We start from the raw sequence: 18030 nt of genomic DNA on the forward strand, positions 1-18030 counted from the left end.
TTGGTAATATAAAGTGCCAAATAAAGTGGTTGCTTACCCCATAGTGCGGAGCATAGTGAGTATTCTCGTCTGGCCAGACGTCGTTCAGTTTTCTTTTGAACGGCGAGGCGTTTGGACGTTTCGAAAATAGCGCGGATAATACTGCTACCGAAAATATCGTGACTCGGAGTCACCCACGCCGAAGCTCCTTTAACTTCGTCGCCGGCAGCTGCCGCCAAAATATAAATATATATACAAATAAAAACGATTTCTGTTTTTATTTGAAGCAAACGCGCGACGCGCGCCTTTCGGTGTGTTTCCCATACCGCCTACATATATATAGACTATACATAATAGTGTTTCCTTTGGTTTTGAGTTTTTATTTTTTTTTTTCGAAAAACTTATTTTCGTAGTTCTCGCTTTTAGAAATTGCTGCGCGTTTAGTTTGGCTCTGTCGCTATTATTCTTGTGCCAGGCAGTGTTGAATTTAAAATATTTTCCTTTAATTTGAAAATAAGAGAAACAGAAATACAAATAAAATCAAAAACGATTTCGAATTCTCTGGTGACAGTTGGCCACGAACGAACAAGTGCTTGTGATGTCAGTGATTGGTGAAAGAGTGTGTGTCTTTTTTGGCTAATGGAGAACGAATAAATAGAAAATAATGAATTCACTATAAACAGAAGCATTCAATTGGTGATTAGCCGACTAATTAGCTTAAGAAATTGCCGCAAAAACGGAAATAATATTATCTGATTGTTGTGGTTAAATATGGACAACATAATAAATATTCCTTATTAGATTGAATGTAGCCTTGGAAGTAAAGTGATATTAAAATTTACATGGGAATGCAAATTAGGGTCGGCATAAAAAAGTTTTAAAGATGTCAAAAATAATATAAAATTTACATGAAATTCGAATTTATAATTTATCCACAGTAAAAGTCATTAGTCTAAAGAACTCAAAATGTGTAACCTCAAGGATATATTTAGAAAGACAAGCAAAGCACAAATCTGGATTAAAGACCAGTATTTTACTTCCAATTTTGTATACCTTCATTTTGTATCCTTGTGAAGGTCCTTTGGCAAGCTCTGCTTTAAGCTTACTCATCAATCACACACATTTCCGCCTCTGTGTGTATTTATACACACATTAAAAACACACTGACACACAATCAAACCCACTCAAAAAATTGTGATGTCATCTGGTTTGTTGGCTTCTGCGGTCATCGGTGGCAGCCAAGAGGTAAAATTAAAAGCGAAAATGATGTGACAGCCGAACTGGGAAGGACTATTAAAAAAACAAGAAGAAGGACGACTTCGGCACCGACACGGCCTCGTTTAGTCCTCGTTCACATGTTGCATTTGCTTGAAAGGATAGGAGCCAACAGGCGCCCAGAAGTTGTAGCTGTGTCCTGAAAATGAAATCATCGAGCGGGAAACCGAGAGGAGAAAATCAATGAAATTGTAGGGACATAGTTTTGGGTTGACGTGCTGAAAAATGCAATTTGGTGGCGACTCTTTGACGCTCAGACAGCCTGGCGACATGGCCATGGCACATAAAAGAACAATTGCTTAATGCACTATGCAACCAAACCCCCTTTCCGCTATCCCTATTGTTCAGGAGAATAAAAGGAATAAAGACAGTCCTTTGTTCATTACCCACAGTGTGCACTCGGGTAATTTAATCAGCCAAACGCGCTCAATTGTCGCCAGGATAGTAGGGATAGTAACCTTGGTAACCAAAGGCCACACAAGCCACGAGCCCTGCGTGCGACCATTGCCGCCCACTAATGCCCAAGGAGGAGGGTGCGGGCAGCCGGCAATTTGCTGTAATTTTTATTGACATTTTTATTTGCGCCCCATGACTTTGTTCGGCCCAGCCAACTTCCACTCACCACGTTACCATGTTGCAACTGTTGCGTTTCCATCTTGGTAGCTCGCAGTGCACTTCTTCGATTTGTGCCTGGTTATGAGTCTTATGGGAGGCAGACGAGCCCCTTTGAGAGTTCTTTTTATGGGAATGACCTAATAGTTGCAAAATAGGTTTATGGGTTCAGCGACAAATTTAATGAATGGCTGGGTTTCCCAAAAATGGGAATAACTTTATAAGTAATGTAATAGCGAAGTAAAAGAGCCTTATTGACTTTAAAATGATATAAAGGAAAGTATTTAGTTTCCAAAACTGAGTGAAAAACTTGGCCTTTATCTGGAATTTTTAAGTAGCCAGGAACACAAAAAATAAGTCTGAAATATGAGTCGACCTTTGGGATTTCTTATAACTTTTACATAAAGGGGACGTTTCTACATCCCTCTTAGCTACTTTGACCCAGAAACTTTTTGATCTATCAATAAATTAAGCAATTTATCGTCACTCCAAATACCATAAAGAAGCAAAAGAAAGAAATAACAATGTAGAGCTTAGCTTCCGTGTAGGATTTCTGAAAAATGCCGATGGGGTGGCATCAAATGCCGGTACACAACAGTATACCGTTAGCCACCCCTTTTTGACTGTGGAATACTCCCGAGGAAATAGGAATTAAAACACGCCAGGCGTTGCCATCAATCAAGCCAAAAGTGAAATCCAGGCAAAAGAAGGCCAAGAAGCGTTATGAAACCACCCCAAAAATAGATGGAACGGCTGGGGAACCACCCCTAGTAAGCGATAGACAACCACCCTGAATCTAAGAAAGTGCGTAAATTTCAAGATATCCACCTTGGGAGTTGGCTCCTGCCGTAGAATGTTTTGCGACAAACACATGGAGGAAACACAGCTCAGACTCGAAAGGGGAAAACAAATACAAAATACACCCGCAACGTCTGTTGCTTGAACTTGAATTTGGCAGAAAGCAAGGCAGTACTGCGCTGATATTTGTGTGCAGACGCCAAAACCCGACAAACAACTTTGACGCTTAAAACCGGCAGACAAGACATTCTAATGGCAAACAATGGAGCTAAACCCACACACCCGCAAAAATAAAGGCACATCAATAGGGCCACATAAAAGAACTTATATATAGGTATACCTCCATTTATTCGTATTGGTATAATTCGAAACACAAAACCCGAAACAAGCTTTGGATATGAAGCATTCGAGTGTGTCCGCCGCTTATGACATCATTCGGCGTCATCGGCGATAACCTCATCATGATCCCTCCTGATCTCGATCTCTGGCGGTCTGTCGGTTTATTTGCTCCACAAAATTGCCACAGTATTGGAATTATGTTAGCTAAACTCAAATTTATTATGCTGATTTTTCCACAATTTCAAATTACACACAAATGTATGTATATAAATAAATGCTGTGGGCTATATTCTCGACACATTTTGATCTCATCTGTTGGCACATCTGTTGAGGATATTTTCAATGTGCTGTGTATTTTTTTATACAAACGACAAGGCATATGGGCAAATAAACAAAGCCATAGTGCCCCCAAATAATCAGCAACACAAAAATTAATATACTGGTATATAAGGGGTAAAGGGCAGGAAGGATGTATACAAATTTCTGGAGACTTTTATTTTTGATTAAGGGATTAATTACGATGGTATAAGTTTCAAGATTACAACATTGTTCTAATATTGTCTGGAAATTTTTTATCTTTGGAAGTCCCATAAGTGGTTGTATTAACCTTTTTAATACTCTGTAGCTGTATCTGTATACTCTGTATTTGACTGAACTTAAAGACACTTTCGGTTAAGTGACCTTCAACTTTTCAATCCCTCTAATCTGTATTTTTTTTTTAGGGGTTTAACTATGTTGTAATACATTTGTATTTAGATTGTCTATAAATTCTTAAACAAATTTTCTATATGTGTGTCAAAGCTTTGGCAAGAATCCGATGACTCAGAGGCCACGATGCCTCCTTCAGGCTGTCTCCGACGCGTCGGTTTGCCGATACATACATAGATATACAATATATACAAAAAATCACTTATATACCAAGAGCAAGCCACTTTCTGGCTATTTCAGCAACTGTCATGGACCCCAAGCATTTACAGTAGGTGCCTGGTTTTTGTTTTTATTTATGACGCACGACTATTTCGGCGGACCCACGAAACTGGGCCAAACTTTTGTTGATTTTGCTCTGATTTCAGACTTCTGAGTTTTGGCGACCAAGTGGGAAAGTTTGTTTGCTGTCGCTGGGATTGGCCTATGTTGACATTAAGTAAGGCAGTTAAATTGCAGAAAATTCAATGTCAGGCGCCCGCAAAGAGACGGCGGCGCCATTGCCATTGAACTGCCCACGCCAAAAAATAGGGATTTGCTCTGTCAGAGCGACTTTTCGACTTTGGGCTTCAAAGCAGACACGAAGGAAATGTTGTGAACTACTCGAGAACATGCTCAAGTTAATGCTGCATTCGAGGAAACGTTTTCCTGTTTACAAGTATCTGCCGCTTGAATGACAAGCCACCGTCAAAGCCAAGTTGTAGCTACAAATGTATCTATGTATCGCCTTTTGTGGGATGTTTACGGGCTCGCTCTTGGGGGCCGGTTTCAAGAATTGCATTTGTCGCACGCAGACCCAGAGGTTTTCTTCTTTTTTTTTGCGGCCAACCAGCCAGTAAGCCAGCGAATTGGAAATCAAGTTTCGAGTTTTGAGGAAACGACTGCAATGCGTGACTTGACTTCAATCGCATCTTTTCAGGTCGTGTCAGCGCCATTTGGCTCCCTTGACTTTGGCTCCAAGTTTGGAAGAGTCGCAGGTTATCGTCGCACTTTTATGGTGGCAGCCCACAGCGCCTGCGCAACTTGAAGAGTCTGATGTCTCAATTGGCGGCTTCGCCTGTCTAATTCTGTTTTCGGATAACAGCAATTACTGTGCTGGCTAATTAATTGAGAGCCAAACTCATCAAAATTACTATTCAATTGGAGCCAGACACATTCGGTGTGGCAATACAAGCTTGCAAAAGCTTATAAAGTGGCCCATAAGTAGTTGAAAGATTTAAAGGCGATTTCATTAAATTTAAATTAGATAGCATTTATTTGAAAAAAAAATGTAGTCACTTTTTGTAGGTGTATTTATTTGGCAGAAATTATAAACAAATAAACAAATTTTTTAATTATAAACACTTTTTACTGCTGGCCTGAAAAAAATATTTGTACGAAGCGGTAGCGCATTTTCTACTACATGCATTGAAATACTCGAGGTCGTATGCAAATTTCTGAATCCACTGAGTCAACGTGCTCCATCTACCGAATGATATCATAATTGTGACATAGTAACGGTGTTGCTCGGAAAAAATTGATTTACGAATAATTGAAAAGTGCAATGTGGCATAGAAATCCTTGAACGAAAATAAATCAAATTGTTCAAGTCAGGGGAATGAGTTCATTATTGTTATTGCCTAGTTTTGTAACCAAAGCACCTTTGAAGATCACTTTCCAGCCTCCCGTATTTTTGTCCACTTTTCTACCGAGCGCTAAAAAGTTGTTTAAATTTAGAATCAACCGAAAAATATTGCGTCAAATCAGGCAGATGATGTCATGTGGAGGCATTGCTCCACATTCTCTAGACTCTAGACTCTAGAGAAACGTGAACGCGAGATCGTCGCTAAAATTCAGGGGTCATGACATCAACAAATTGAAGCTGAAATAAGTTTTGGACAGTTTAATGGCGCTTGCTTCACCGATGACGGCAATGAAAACCAACGGGAATTGAGCAAAAATAAAATTTTTTGCAATTAGCCCACCCACCGTTGACCATTTTGGCAGACAGCTGACACAGCCGCCAACAAGCCCGAAATGTTGTAAACAAAAGTGCATAGCAAGGCAACAAGTTGCCGGTCGGGCCATTTGCATCCAAGTGCTGGCTAGCCTCCACCTTTCACCACAAAAGCCCAAACAGAAAACAGAATTTGGATGCCTACATAGGCCTACCTGATGTTCTTTACCTTTAATGTGCGGCCTAAAAATAACAATTAAATTGACTCCATTGGGAGGAGATACACTTTTCTTTGTTGTCTAAAAAAACAAAATCAATTACTTTAATAGGGAATATGGAACTCTGGAGTATTATTGAACACCCTGAGAGATATTCGATATGGTTTAACTGAGAATTCAATTAAAATAAAACACATTTCCATTTCGATTGTTTAGAATTTTGGCGTTAAATTGGGGTCTGAGGTCCAAATCGCATTATGCGGTCCATATTGAAACTAAAATTTCTATTCAAATATAAACAACAATAAATTCATGCTCGCCGAAATATTTATGAATTTGTTTTCAGGCTGGCACTCTGGCTGGCGGCAGAAGACAGATTTTCTATTTTTGTGTCCCGCACTAATTGAGAGAATTTTCGCCATAAACTATGTAGAAATATTCCTCGACTGGATTTGTTCATCTACATAACTTAACCTCCGCTCCCTGCCGAAATTCGGAACTAGCCTAGCGCCCCTCGGCCGCGGGGGAATAGTGACTTGCGTGCTGATGGTCTATAAATTGCTCAATCATGGACTCGGTTGGCTTTACATTTGCACATAAATTCTTGTTGGTTTGTCGGAAATTTTACGTATTTTCCGATTTGGGGAAACATGAAGAGCTTGGGGCTGGGAGCACGGAGGGCTGGGTCAACTAGCCCTCCTAGCCCACCCAAATTCTCATGCACTTGCCTGCCGTGTGTGTGTGCGGGAATGTGTTTTGACCCAATTTCTTCAGCTTAATTAATTAGCCGGCAGTACAAGCCATCGTATGAGGAGATCCGGGGGCGGGGGTAGCGTGTGCCACCCCGTTTGGGGCGTGTCTGAGGTCCTCAGGGGAGTCGTGCCATGCTGTTGTTAGTGTGAATGCGTTTTTGAGTGCATCTGGAAGATACTAAGTAGCTTGTAATTCGCTTGGGTGCCGAAGACAAGTGGGTGGCTTTCCTATAAATAGGTATGTTTATATATGGAGGCATTTGAGTGCATCATTAGGCAATAGATTTTATCGTTCATTGTCTATAACACTTAAACTTTTTTTCTTTAGTTTTCTTTTAAATAATCTCTTGTTACCCTATTCTAAAAAATAAATTAAATATATTCAGAATGGAGTACTGGGTAATATAGATAGATCGTATTGAGCCAAACTTTCTGTTAAAGCTTGACTGCAGTGTCTGCATTCCTCAATACTTGTCACAGTACACGATTCTGAGTCGGGAAAATATCTTTATGGCTGATTTCCATAATGCACCGGCAGTGGGGACTGGCAATGCAAATCTCCCATTCGGAGAGACCTCACACGAAAACAATAAATTATTGCACAATGCGAGTATCATTAACACAGCCCTAGCGGAAATGGGCCTTATAAACTACCGCCCAAGGCTCGGCGCAAAGGTGTGCGTTGTCGCCTCACCTTAAAATCGGGGGAAAAAATAGACTTCGTGGCACAATCATCAATAACTCAGTTACCCCATTGATTAACGTTACGGTACTTTACTCGTTCGTTCAACTTTAGCCGTATATCTTCTTTTATATACGTACCTATGTGGGTGCAATGTGTAGGTCGTTTCAATGCAACTGCAAGGAAAAATAAAAAAGCAAAAATAAAGCAGAACCGCGTTACGTGCCTACATTTGTAAACAGCGAAGAGAAGCCCAATTAAACGTACAAATTTATGATAAAATCAAAGAAAAATGCCAAACAAAAATAACGAGGGAAACGTACAAACTATAATTATGTATGAGTCAAGCTTGATTAGCTTACTGGTGGATTGTGGCCAGGGCCGTAGCTAGCATGGGGCAGGTGGGGCGGTGCCCCAGGGCCCCCGAAGGGAAGGGGCCCCGCCGGGGCAAAAGACTTCCGTATAGGGGGCCCCAAATTTACTTGTTGCCCCAGGGCCCCCGAGGCTCAAGCTACGGCCCTGATTGTGGCCTTATCCGCTGATTTATTCCCTCCGATTCGACAGCCAAATGTCAAACGCCAAGTGCTAAAATGTCTGAAATTTCCATTCGATTTAGTATTTTGACTTTACATTTTCTTGTTCCTGATACGCTCGCGCGCATCTGAATTTGGGGGCTGGGGGATATGGTAATGTTGCGTTTACTGACTTTACACGCGATTAAAAACAGCGCCGAAAACCTGGCAGACATCCAGAGTAGAAATAAAATGTGCACTTTCCTGGCATTTCCCTCACTTTCATTGGATCTATTCGAGAGCCTAGAGTCTAGACCTTCGGATGACGTTGCACTTGCCGGGGCGGGCGGCCCACGTTGACTCTCGCCGCCCATGTTCGGAGCCAAATTGCTGACACAGTTCGAACTGGCCCACAATTTATGCATTTTAAATGTTAATTAAAGCCGCTCACTGCCGCTCAAACTGGCACAGTGTGGCCAGAGCGCGGTGTTCATTCAGAAATTTAAGTAAATTCAAGGGGCCTTTGTTGCGGCTTTCCTATTGATTGCATTTGTTGTATTTGTTGTTGCTGTCGTCGTGTTACGCATAATTAAGCGGCGGCCTGTCATGCGCCACACAGTCTGGGCTCAAGCCCCCAAAAAAGTATCTGGGGCAAAACAACAACAAAAACACCACTGACCCACAATGGGGATACGGGGTCCGATGCACAAGCGCAACTTTGTAGCTAGACATTGCAGTGGAAAATAAAAAGATTAATAGAAATGCACCTATCTATTTTTATGCAAAAATATTTTTGAAAAAATTAAAATCACAAATTAAAATCTTGACAAGTTTATTATTTGTATTTATTTTGTAACATCAGTCGAAAAAATAAATGTTTTCCTGTGCAGCCACTCAACTGGCTTGCTTGTTTGCTACCAAGAAAGGTGTGAAAAAGTCTTTGGCAACCGGTCTGACGGATCTTGTGCAAACAATGCGAACAAGCAACTGCCAAACCAAATCAGCGGCAGCAAATAGAATTTGCATTGCGCATGCGCAAATATATTACCTCATTGTTTTTTGGTTTTGGTCTCTGGCTTTGGCCTTATCACTAATTGACATTTACAATGTGATTTACCGTGCAGCTGATAAAAAATACAGACGCACAGAAAATAATTAGACACAGGGGGTCACAGAGCAAACAACTCACGCTGTTCACGGGGCATTTGTCGTTTCTTGTAATTAAATTTCTATTTTCGGTCGGTCGGCCCAACTTTACGCACACATTCGTACATAATTACCGCCTCCATCAGCACGGCAAGTTACCCTAAAAACAGGGTTCTCACAGTTGGCTCTTACTATTTTTTGTTTTTTGTTTTCGGAGTAGCAACAAAAGGCAGATCCACTGCCACCCAACCGGAAAAGTTGCAAGTGGCGAAAACCGAAAAGAAAATTCAAACACTGGTATATTGGTGCAGGCGGCAAAGAAGTCGATTAAGAAATATATTTTTAAAACCCAAAACACCGATTTTTTCTAAAATTGTTAACATGAACAGAAAATGAAACTTAATTTTGCTTGATAAATAAACAAATATATAATCAAAAGAAAATACAACTAAGTTTAGGAAATACTCAATGAAAAATGTATTTTTAATAATAATAATATTAAAATACTGGGGTTTTAAATAATATTAAATATTCGATTTTAACTGAATTCACTTTTCTAGAACATATTATTTTTTTATTGGGGGGTAATTTTACCCTGTTTTCTTACCCTGTTAAAAAAAAATTTGTTTTTATTAAAGCTCAAAATTTTTGTTCCATTGCAATGGAATACATTTATACAAAGGTTTTTAAATAATGTCCACCATTTAAAGTGTTATTTCTTATATTTCCTAAAATTACGTAGAAACAGAAGGCAAACAAATACTCGGAAAAAACATTAAAAATTTTGTTTGATTAGCTTTATTATTCCCTAACGAATTCTTCAAAAATTGTATAGAAATGCAACTAATAAATTCCTCTCATGTATGAGAATAATGGGCGAAATGGAATAGCCATTTGGAAGCCAAAATATTTGAAAAACACCCGTGTTTTTTTTTATTTTGTCGCCTGTATGTTTCCATGTACTCGTACGTACGGTGGCTACGATGGTTAATTGCCGAATGCCAGTGGCCCCCATGGGTATGTTTGCCTGGTACTAGTTCCGTTGGACGGCTCCGATGGCTCCTCTGCCACTTCCTCCTCCGATCTCGATCCCGGGCTCACGCAATGAAAAACTAAAGCCATTTGGCTTGCTTTCTGGGGCTCTAGCGCCGGCCAAAAGTTTACCTTAGGTCATAAATAAGCGCACTGTGTCATACATAGTGCCCATGTGGGGCAATCACTGGCAGTCCAGGTTGGGTGTGTGGGGATCCCAGCGTTGGATTAGTTTTTCCTCTTTTATTTTTTGGATGTTGTAGTTTTTTTTTTGGGTGTGTGCGTGCTAGGCGTTTTGTCATTAAGTTGAAACTGAAGCTCCATATTGTTGTTTTTGGCTGCTGGTCGTTGGCTGTTTACTAATTTGAATTTTTGGTCTCAAACCAACAGCGACTTTTTATAGTTGCTCTCGTATTTATTTGTTGTGTTGCCGGCTTACGTCATGCATTGCTGGATGGTTGCCTTTTGTTTGCCAGGTTGACCTTTTTCCATACCTACGACTAAATTCAATGCTGATGCTGAGATAAGCCGGCAGCAATAAAGTTTACTATATTTTGTATTACTATTGTTGCTGTATCAGCAATTAGATGTAGTGATCATCTGATAACAGATTTATGAACATTAGGAAATCAAATTTGTGTTAATGACATGAGGGTACCGGGTATAATTAGCCTCATAACATTATAAAATTTTGGGGAGAGAATTGATAAACCAACTTTGAAATAGATTGTAAGACTTATCGTTCTAATGACTAATAGTATTTTAAATGTAATCTCTTGAACACTTCATTTCAAGAAGAGCCATTTAGGTCAGATGTTTTGTTTAAAAGATTACTCTCTAATCATTTTGAAGATGATTCATGGAGCTGCCCAAGTGTTGTGTTTACTTATGGATTGCTTACTTATGGAAGGTTGATCTTTGGCAAGGCCGTCTGGGATTATTGATTGGCCCCGAGGCCCTGCGCTTAAAAGCTTAACAGTTTACAAATTTTATATAGTTAATCGTATGTAAATCGGACCTTGGCTCTGCCCTGCTGCATGCTATGTGGGAAGGAGAGGTTCGTTCAATTATCTGATGACTTTTCTGAAGTTCTGCAGATGGCTGATGGATGCCCATCTGCCTGGCCTCGAAGGGATTGGGTTGGGCAGCGTTTGGGGGGGGCGTAGCTTGTAGATCGCACGCAGAGTCAGTCAAATGTTTCGCTTTCTGCTCGGGGTGATGTAATTTGCCTAGCTGACAAGCCAAACAACCGGTTTAGCTGCGGTCGAAGGCAACAAAACTACTTAAAATCTTGTTTCTTGTCTGGGTTCTCTGAGCTGAGCAGCTGGAAAAATGCCGCAGCCGAGTTAAATATGATCACAGTCTGGCTGGCACTTTCCTTTTCCTTTCTGAGTTTCATTGTCAACGCCGAGAAGAGCACACTCCAAGTATCATCAATTCAGACAAAGCAGAAAGGGGACTGAATGCATTTTAGTTATTTTCAAGCAATTTACTTGTCGACTGGGTTTAGTGACCTGTCTAGTGGTTGCATTAAGCAATCCAGTCTGAATTACACCCCCAACCTATCTCAGCTCTTATCATAATCGCCGGCAAATAGTTTTCTGATGATTAAAGCTACATAAAATTTGTGTGCGAGTGCCATTGACAATTTCGTTGACAGTTAATTTAAATTTATGTCTAGGGCAGACACAGTATGTATTTCACTATTGTTTGTTGTCTGCCATTGTGTTCAATTATTGTGTTATGTTGGTGTAATGTTGTTGTTGTTGCTCCTGTGCCAGCTGCTGGGCAACGGTGCGTATGTGTGTTATGAATGTCGGCTGTGGCCTATTGCCTATTGACACTTGTTTATTTTTGACACCCCATTGTGTCACAAATATACACATATCTGTCTATATCTTTTACATCCAGTCTTTCGAATCATGCCAGGCATATTTTGTTTGCCTACCGATTACCATTGACGAGTGACATAAAATGGTTTGATTGGTTTTTGATGTCCACACAAATTGCTGCATATACACATAGGGTGCACAAATAGTTTTCAGTGCCTCTAATAATTTCTGCTGCTACGGCACCCCATTGTTTTGGGCCTGCACAGTTGCTGTGGTTGACAGCCTGTTGGTTGCTAGTGTCTATGACTTTTGTGGTTGCATGTGACGCTCACGTTTCAATGTCTTCTCCAGTTAGAAATAGCTATTTTATCAAGTTTCTTTCTTTTCAGAACCCATCGAGTCTATCATGAGCATCTGATTCCCAACGAACGCAGAGGAATTCGACGAAGAAGAACGAATCCATCCCCGAGGTGGCTTAATTAGAGAGATTAAACTAGATAGTTTGTAGCATTCAGCAGCCGCGAACATGGGTTTCATTGCCGAACGCAAGCCGCGAGTCAACAAGACGTTGATTTCGCTCAAGTTTGTGGTATTTTTCGTGATTAGTGGTGAGTAAAGTTGATGTGATTCAAGCCATGACATTTAAGCAAAAAACAAGGTTTATTTAATAAGAGTTTTGTTTTTGAGACTCTTTAAACAATTTACGATTAAACGGTCTTCTAATCGCCAATTAATGTTATTTGGGCGTAACTTTTTAGTTTTGTTTTAATTTCTATAGAAAAACGAGGAAATAAAAGTATAAAAATTGTGAGAATCTCATTTAATGCTACTATGGCTTTTGGTGTCTTAATGTATTAATTTTTCAATAAATATGTACAATTAATCCTGAGACTAATACATTTTTTTTGAATTTCAGGTCTCACAGCTTTGCATATCCTGCATGCCACAAAGCCCCTTCTGCTGGGACTGACCTTCTCCGAGTATCGCACCATTACCATCCTAGCGCCTTTTGTTTCCATTCTAGGTCCTTTGATTGCTGGTCCTTGGGCAGATCGCCTGGCTGCCAGGAACCCCAACACTTTCGGACGCACTCTGCGAGTGCTGACAGCCGTTTTCCTGCTGATTTCCGCCCTGATCTACGCCTTCCTGTTTGCGGTACCGGATGTGAGCCGAGCGCCTGCCCACGAGCCTCTGGTCAGTTTTGGATGCGATGACAGTGGCGGCTTCCTGTTCCAAGAGCGTTGTGGCGCCAATGCCAGCTGCAGTCGGTGGGAGCAGAAGGAGGGCCGCATCAACCTCACCCGATGCACCTACAGTTGCCAGAATCCCAAGCTCTATGAGCCTCTGTACGTGGCCTGGCTGGCCGAGGTGCCTACTCTGGCTCCCTCGACAGAGCAAAGTTCAGAGTTCGATTACGACGACGAGGCTACCAGTGCGGTAACTGAGAGTCTGCGCACCCAAAGATCTGCGGATATCTCTGATCCAGCGGATAGTGCGGGAGTGGAGGCCATAAGTGCCGAAGCCACCGCCCACCGAGCCACTCGGCAAGTGAAGACCGCACCCAAGAAGGTCTATGTCCAGCCACCCCATGTCTGCCTGACCGAGAAGAATTCTCAGGGCCAGGACATCGTCAAACACTGTCACGCCTACACCGAGGAAAAAACCAGTGTCGTAATGGATGCGGTGATGGGAGCTGCCATAAGCTCTGAAGACCTGAATGATGATTACGATGGCTGGTGCCAGTATCCTTTGGGTAAGTTAGCTTCCTAATTTCCTAACGCTTTTTAATTTAACAGATTACTTAAATCAATGCCCTCCATTCCAGCCGGATTCCAGTGCAACATCCCCGATGACCAGGTGAAGTACATGAAGGCTCTGAAAAATGGAACCAGCTGCAAGCCCATGATCGAGTGTCAGGTGGTGAATCCCTACCATGACAAAAGCGTCCTCTCCGACAGCGAGTGTGTCAATGTTAGTTGTTCTTCGATTAATTTTTCAAGCAATCAATCATAATAAAGTTTTTTCTCCAACTCCTAGACCATTGGCAGTGTGGAGGACACTCTGGTGAGCTACACAATCATCCGGCTGCTGGGCGACATCTTCCCCATGGCTGCTCTGACCCTTTTAAACACCGCCATTGTGATTGCCGTGCGTGAAACCTCAGAGGGAAGGGGCGAGGTCTGCCGGCAGTATGTGTGGGGCGCCATTGGCTACGTGGTGCTCTTCTCGCCACTGGATCTGTTCTTCTTCCAGAAGGAGCCCAATCAAGATGCCGCAGTGGCTGCCCTAATCATATTCATTGTGTGCTTCGTTCTGGGCGCTGTGGTGCTTCTGTGCGCCTCCCAGATGCCTCTGAGCCCGCCGGAGTGGTGGTGGCATACAAAGACCGGAATGCTGGTGGTGCCCATGTCCGCCATCCGTCGCTATAGTCCGGAGATCGTGGTCTTGACCCTGGTGTCCATCTTGTTTGGCACCTTCTGGAGTAGCATTCACAGCTTCCTCCACTGGACCTTCACCGATGCAAATGCCGTTTGCTACTCGGGTCTCATCCTCATCCTGGTGCTCTTCTTCAACGTGGACAAGTTCATTGAGTACTGTGGCCACTCAAACATCTTCATCGGTGGTCTGGCCATTTTTGTGATTCGCTTTACGGCTTTGAGTGATGTCCAGTGCCAGTGGCTGACTATCGTCATGGAGACCATCGAGCCGGCTGTAATTGGTCTGATTTGGATCACGATCATCCTATACATGCGTCATGCCATGCCACGCAAACTGACAGCCACTGGACAGGCCCTCGCTGTCTTGGCCTTCTTCGGATTAGGTTAGTGCAACAAGTTAAATTAATTTAATCAAGTCGAGACTAATATTTGTTCACTTTCTCCAGGCAAAGGCTTTGGAGCTCTGATTGGACTGGCCCGGGATGAAAAGAACCCCCACCTGGAGGCCTGGCAGTGCACCTACCAATGGCTGGCCATTGTGGCGTGCATCGTGGCTCTGGTCTACTTTGGGATCTACAACCTGATTCTGGCTCCCCGCTGCACTGCCAAGCCGCAGCACTCGGAGGAGCTCATCTCCGGTTCGGCCTCGCAGAACTTTGGCAATACCGGAACCGGAAACGGAACTGGCAATGGCAACGGGGCCGGAAACGGAGCCGGAGCGTCCCTCAACGGCAACGGCAACGGCAGCTACTCGCCTCTTAGGGTTTACCACAACGAGAGGGGGAAGAAGGGCCAGTTTAGGTACTAAGAGATCAATGAACGATTGAAATTACTCCCTCTCTCGCGATGTGAGTGCGAATGATATTCTTAGGTTTTAAATGTGTACACCACGCCGACTCCACCTCCCCTCGGCATCGCAAGCGCCCGCGCCCGTGCCACGCCCGTCGTCCGCCTGAGGGCACCACTGCTAATAGTTTGTAATGCATATTTTTGCTAAGTGTAACCACCAAAAGAAAAAACAACAAAAAAAAAACAAAACAGAAAAAGGAGAAAAAAATACTTTTTTATAAATCGCATGTAGAACTTATTTAATTTGTTATTTAATGCCAACTAAGCGAGTTCATAATTTTAATTAAAAACATAATGGGGAAGTTGGCTGGAAAAAAAGAGCCATCAACTGCCCGCTTTAATGGCAATATAATAGCAACAAATACAGCCGGCAACATCAGTTAATGCAAAAACAATTTCCCCAGACATCACGTCGTTCTCTTTACAAAGTTACAAAAATGAAGGCATCAATTTTTAATGAAACATTTGCGTGATTTTACTAAGCATAATACATGATGCACTACGAGCATATAAATGTAACAATAAAACAGAAAATGTAATTATACAAAAATATAATTAATGGTAATTAAATGTTTTCAAATTAAGCGGAATCACTGCTGCAGAGTTTTTTTTTTGGCGTGGGATTTTGTTTTGGGCTAAACCCAGGAAGTGGCATTGTCATGCGGAAAATTTAATGATGGCTAGCGAGGAAGTAATTTGGAACATAATTCTTCTTGTTCAATATATGTGAAGGTCTTCCAAGACCCCTTTGAGTTAGTTAAGGCGCCATCTACAGTTGGCTTTTGGAACTATTGGATATTATTTTCTGAGACATCGACCTTGGTAATGGAACTTGGCTACTTTGTAAATTCTCCTATGGCTGGAGCTTTTATTTAAATTTCGTATTTTTTTAAATTTGTATCCTTTGCATTCATGGTACTCGATCTAGTCTCTCTGTTTTAAAGGTACCGACTCTACACATTGGTCACATCTTTCTTTTGTCATAGTAGAATTAGCCGACTAATCGAATAGGTTGACTTTATGTGCCAAATAGCTGTCATATAACCCATTGATAGTAAAACAATTTTTTTAATATCCCTTTAAGAATCCTCGAGAATCCTAAGAGAAATATCCCTTTATCCCTTTACCTCGCTTTTATTTGTTTTCTGTCTGTGTTTGTTCATGCTTACCCATCAAATTTATATAACCATTTAGGGCGGAGCCGAGGTTGATATGCCCTTGCAGTTAGGGACGGATATCATAAAAATCGGATCGAGTTGAAAAAAAATAAATAAAATTTAAATGTCGTATATGTCGTATTCATAGAAAATCCAAACTATCAAGCTCTAAAACCATTAAAGTTATGACATTCTATATATGTATACGGATATATTCAACCAATTCCGAATTTTATAATCCTTTCCGAATTATATAATGCGTGCAAAGGAAAGAAGTGTGTGTGCAAAGTTTGAAGTTGACGGACATGCTGGTGTTGATCAACTGTTGAAGTCACTCTGAATAAGAATATATATGTACTTTATAGGTTTAAAGATGACTCCTTCACTACTTCACTTTGACCATAATTATAATACTCTGCAAGGTGTAAAAACAAGAAAAAACAGCTCTTTCTGGGAGCCAACCAACTGACTATCATAAGTTCCATGATACAATTATACAAGGTAGTCCATTCGTAGAATTATAGTCCCTTATTATACCCTTGCAGAGGGTATTATAATTTTGGTCAAAAGTGTGCAACGCAGTGAAGGAGACATCTCCGACCCTATAAAGTATATATATTCTTGATCAGGATCACCTCCTGAGTTGATATGAGCATGTCCGTCTGTCCGTCTGTCCGTCTGTCCGTCTGTCCGTCTGTCCGTCTGTCTGTCCGTCTGTCTGTTTCTACGCGAACTAGTCTCTCAGTTTTAAAGCTATCGTCTTGAAACTTTGCACACACCCTTCTTTCCTTTGCACGCAGTATATAAGTCGGAACGGCCCGGATCGGCCGACTATATCCTATAGCTGCCATATAACTGATTGATCGGAAATGGTATAACTTTGGTGTTTTTAGAGTTAGAGAGTTCAAATTTGACATGTGAGCTATTTTTGGCAAAACATTACGTCATGCCAAATTTCATAAGGATCGGCCGACTATATCCTATAGCTGCCATATAACTGAACGATCGGAAATGACCCAACTTTCGTGTTTTTGAAGATAGAATGCTGGAACTTAGTACAGATTTAATTCTTGGTCAGTTGATCCAACCTACCAAATTTCATTAGGATCGGCCGACTATATCCCATAGCTGCCATATAACTGAACGATCGGAAATGGTATTTGGTAGAAATATCAACTTTCGTATTTTTGAAGATAGAAGTTTGGGACTTTTTTTAGATTTTGTATTGTAATAAATTGGATTATATATTCCTATTCCCATAAGGATCGGCCAACTATATCCGATGTTTGCGATATATATCCGGTTTTAACTGCAAGGGTATATAAACTTCGGCTCCGCCCGAAGTTAGCTTTCCTTTCTTGTTTTAATTTTAACATAGTTGAACAATGTCTGTTTTAAATTTTTAGATTAAAAAAACTACAAAAACAAACTTTACGACTAGCAAGTGCTTTCGACAAGAACTGCAAAAAGTCATTTTTTTGCTTGGCCACTTAAAGGTTAAAGTTTTGAAAAAAATGAAAAAAAGGTGATTACCTTTCAGTTTGACAGTTTGAAATTAAGGGACCAAAACCCGAACGATTTGTCAGCCGAATTGACTACCTTGTATAATTGTATAATGCATATATCATTTGGTCTATTTGTATGAAAATCCTATGAAATTCCGTCCAAGCTTTTGTTTTTGGCATATGGTCACATCTTTGCTTCCTAAATGAAACTTTTTGTTTTCAAGTTATTACAAAAATTAATATATTTTAAAAAATTTGTATTT

At 41.1% G+C, this 18030-nt stretch overlaps 1 protein-coding gene across 2 annotated transcripts; it reads left to right on the plus strand.

Moving 5' to 3' along the window:
* The first annotated feature begins 102 nt into the window (after window positions 1-102).
* Window positions 103-15695, plus strand: SP1173 (major facilitator superfamily domain-containing protein SP1173). 2 transcript variants are annotated; one of them, XM_017239845.3, is made up of 6 exons: window positions 103-290; window positions 12208-12426; window positions 12735-13571; window positions 13644-13789; window positions 13856-14639; window positions 14703-15695. In XM_017239845.3, the coding sequence occupies exons 2-6, from the start codon at window positions 12345-12347 to the stop codon at window positions 15062-15064; spliced, it is 2211 nt and encodes a 736-aa protein (XP_017095334.2). In that variant the 5' UTR covers window positions 103-290; window positions 12208-12344; the 3' UTR covers window positions 15065-15695. The 2 variants fall into 2 exon arrangements, with proteins under 2 accessions (XP_017095334.2, XP_017095335.2); XM_017239846.3 differs by lacking the exon at window positions 103-290 and adding an exon at window positions 376-602.
* Window positions 15696-18030: the final 2335 nt, after the last annotated feature.

This window comes from Drosophila bipectinata, chromosome 3L (genome assembly GCF_030179905.1).
Source record: "Drosophila bipectinata strain 14024-0381.07 chromosome 3L, DbipHiC1v2, whole genome shotgun sequence".
Lineage (NCBI taxonomy): Eukaryota > Metazoa > Arthropoda > Insecta > Diptera > Drosophilidae > Drosophila > Drosophila bipectinata.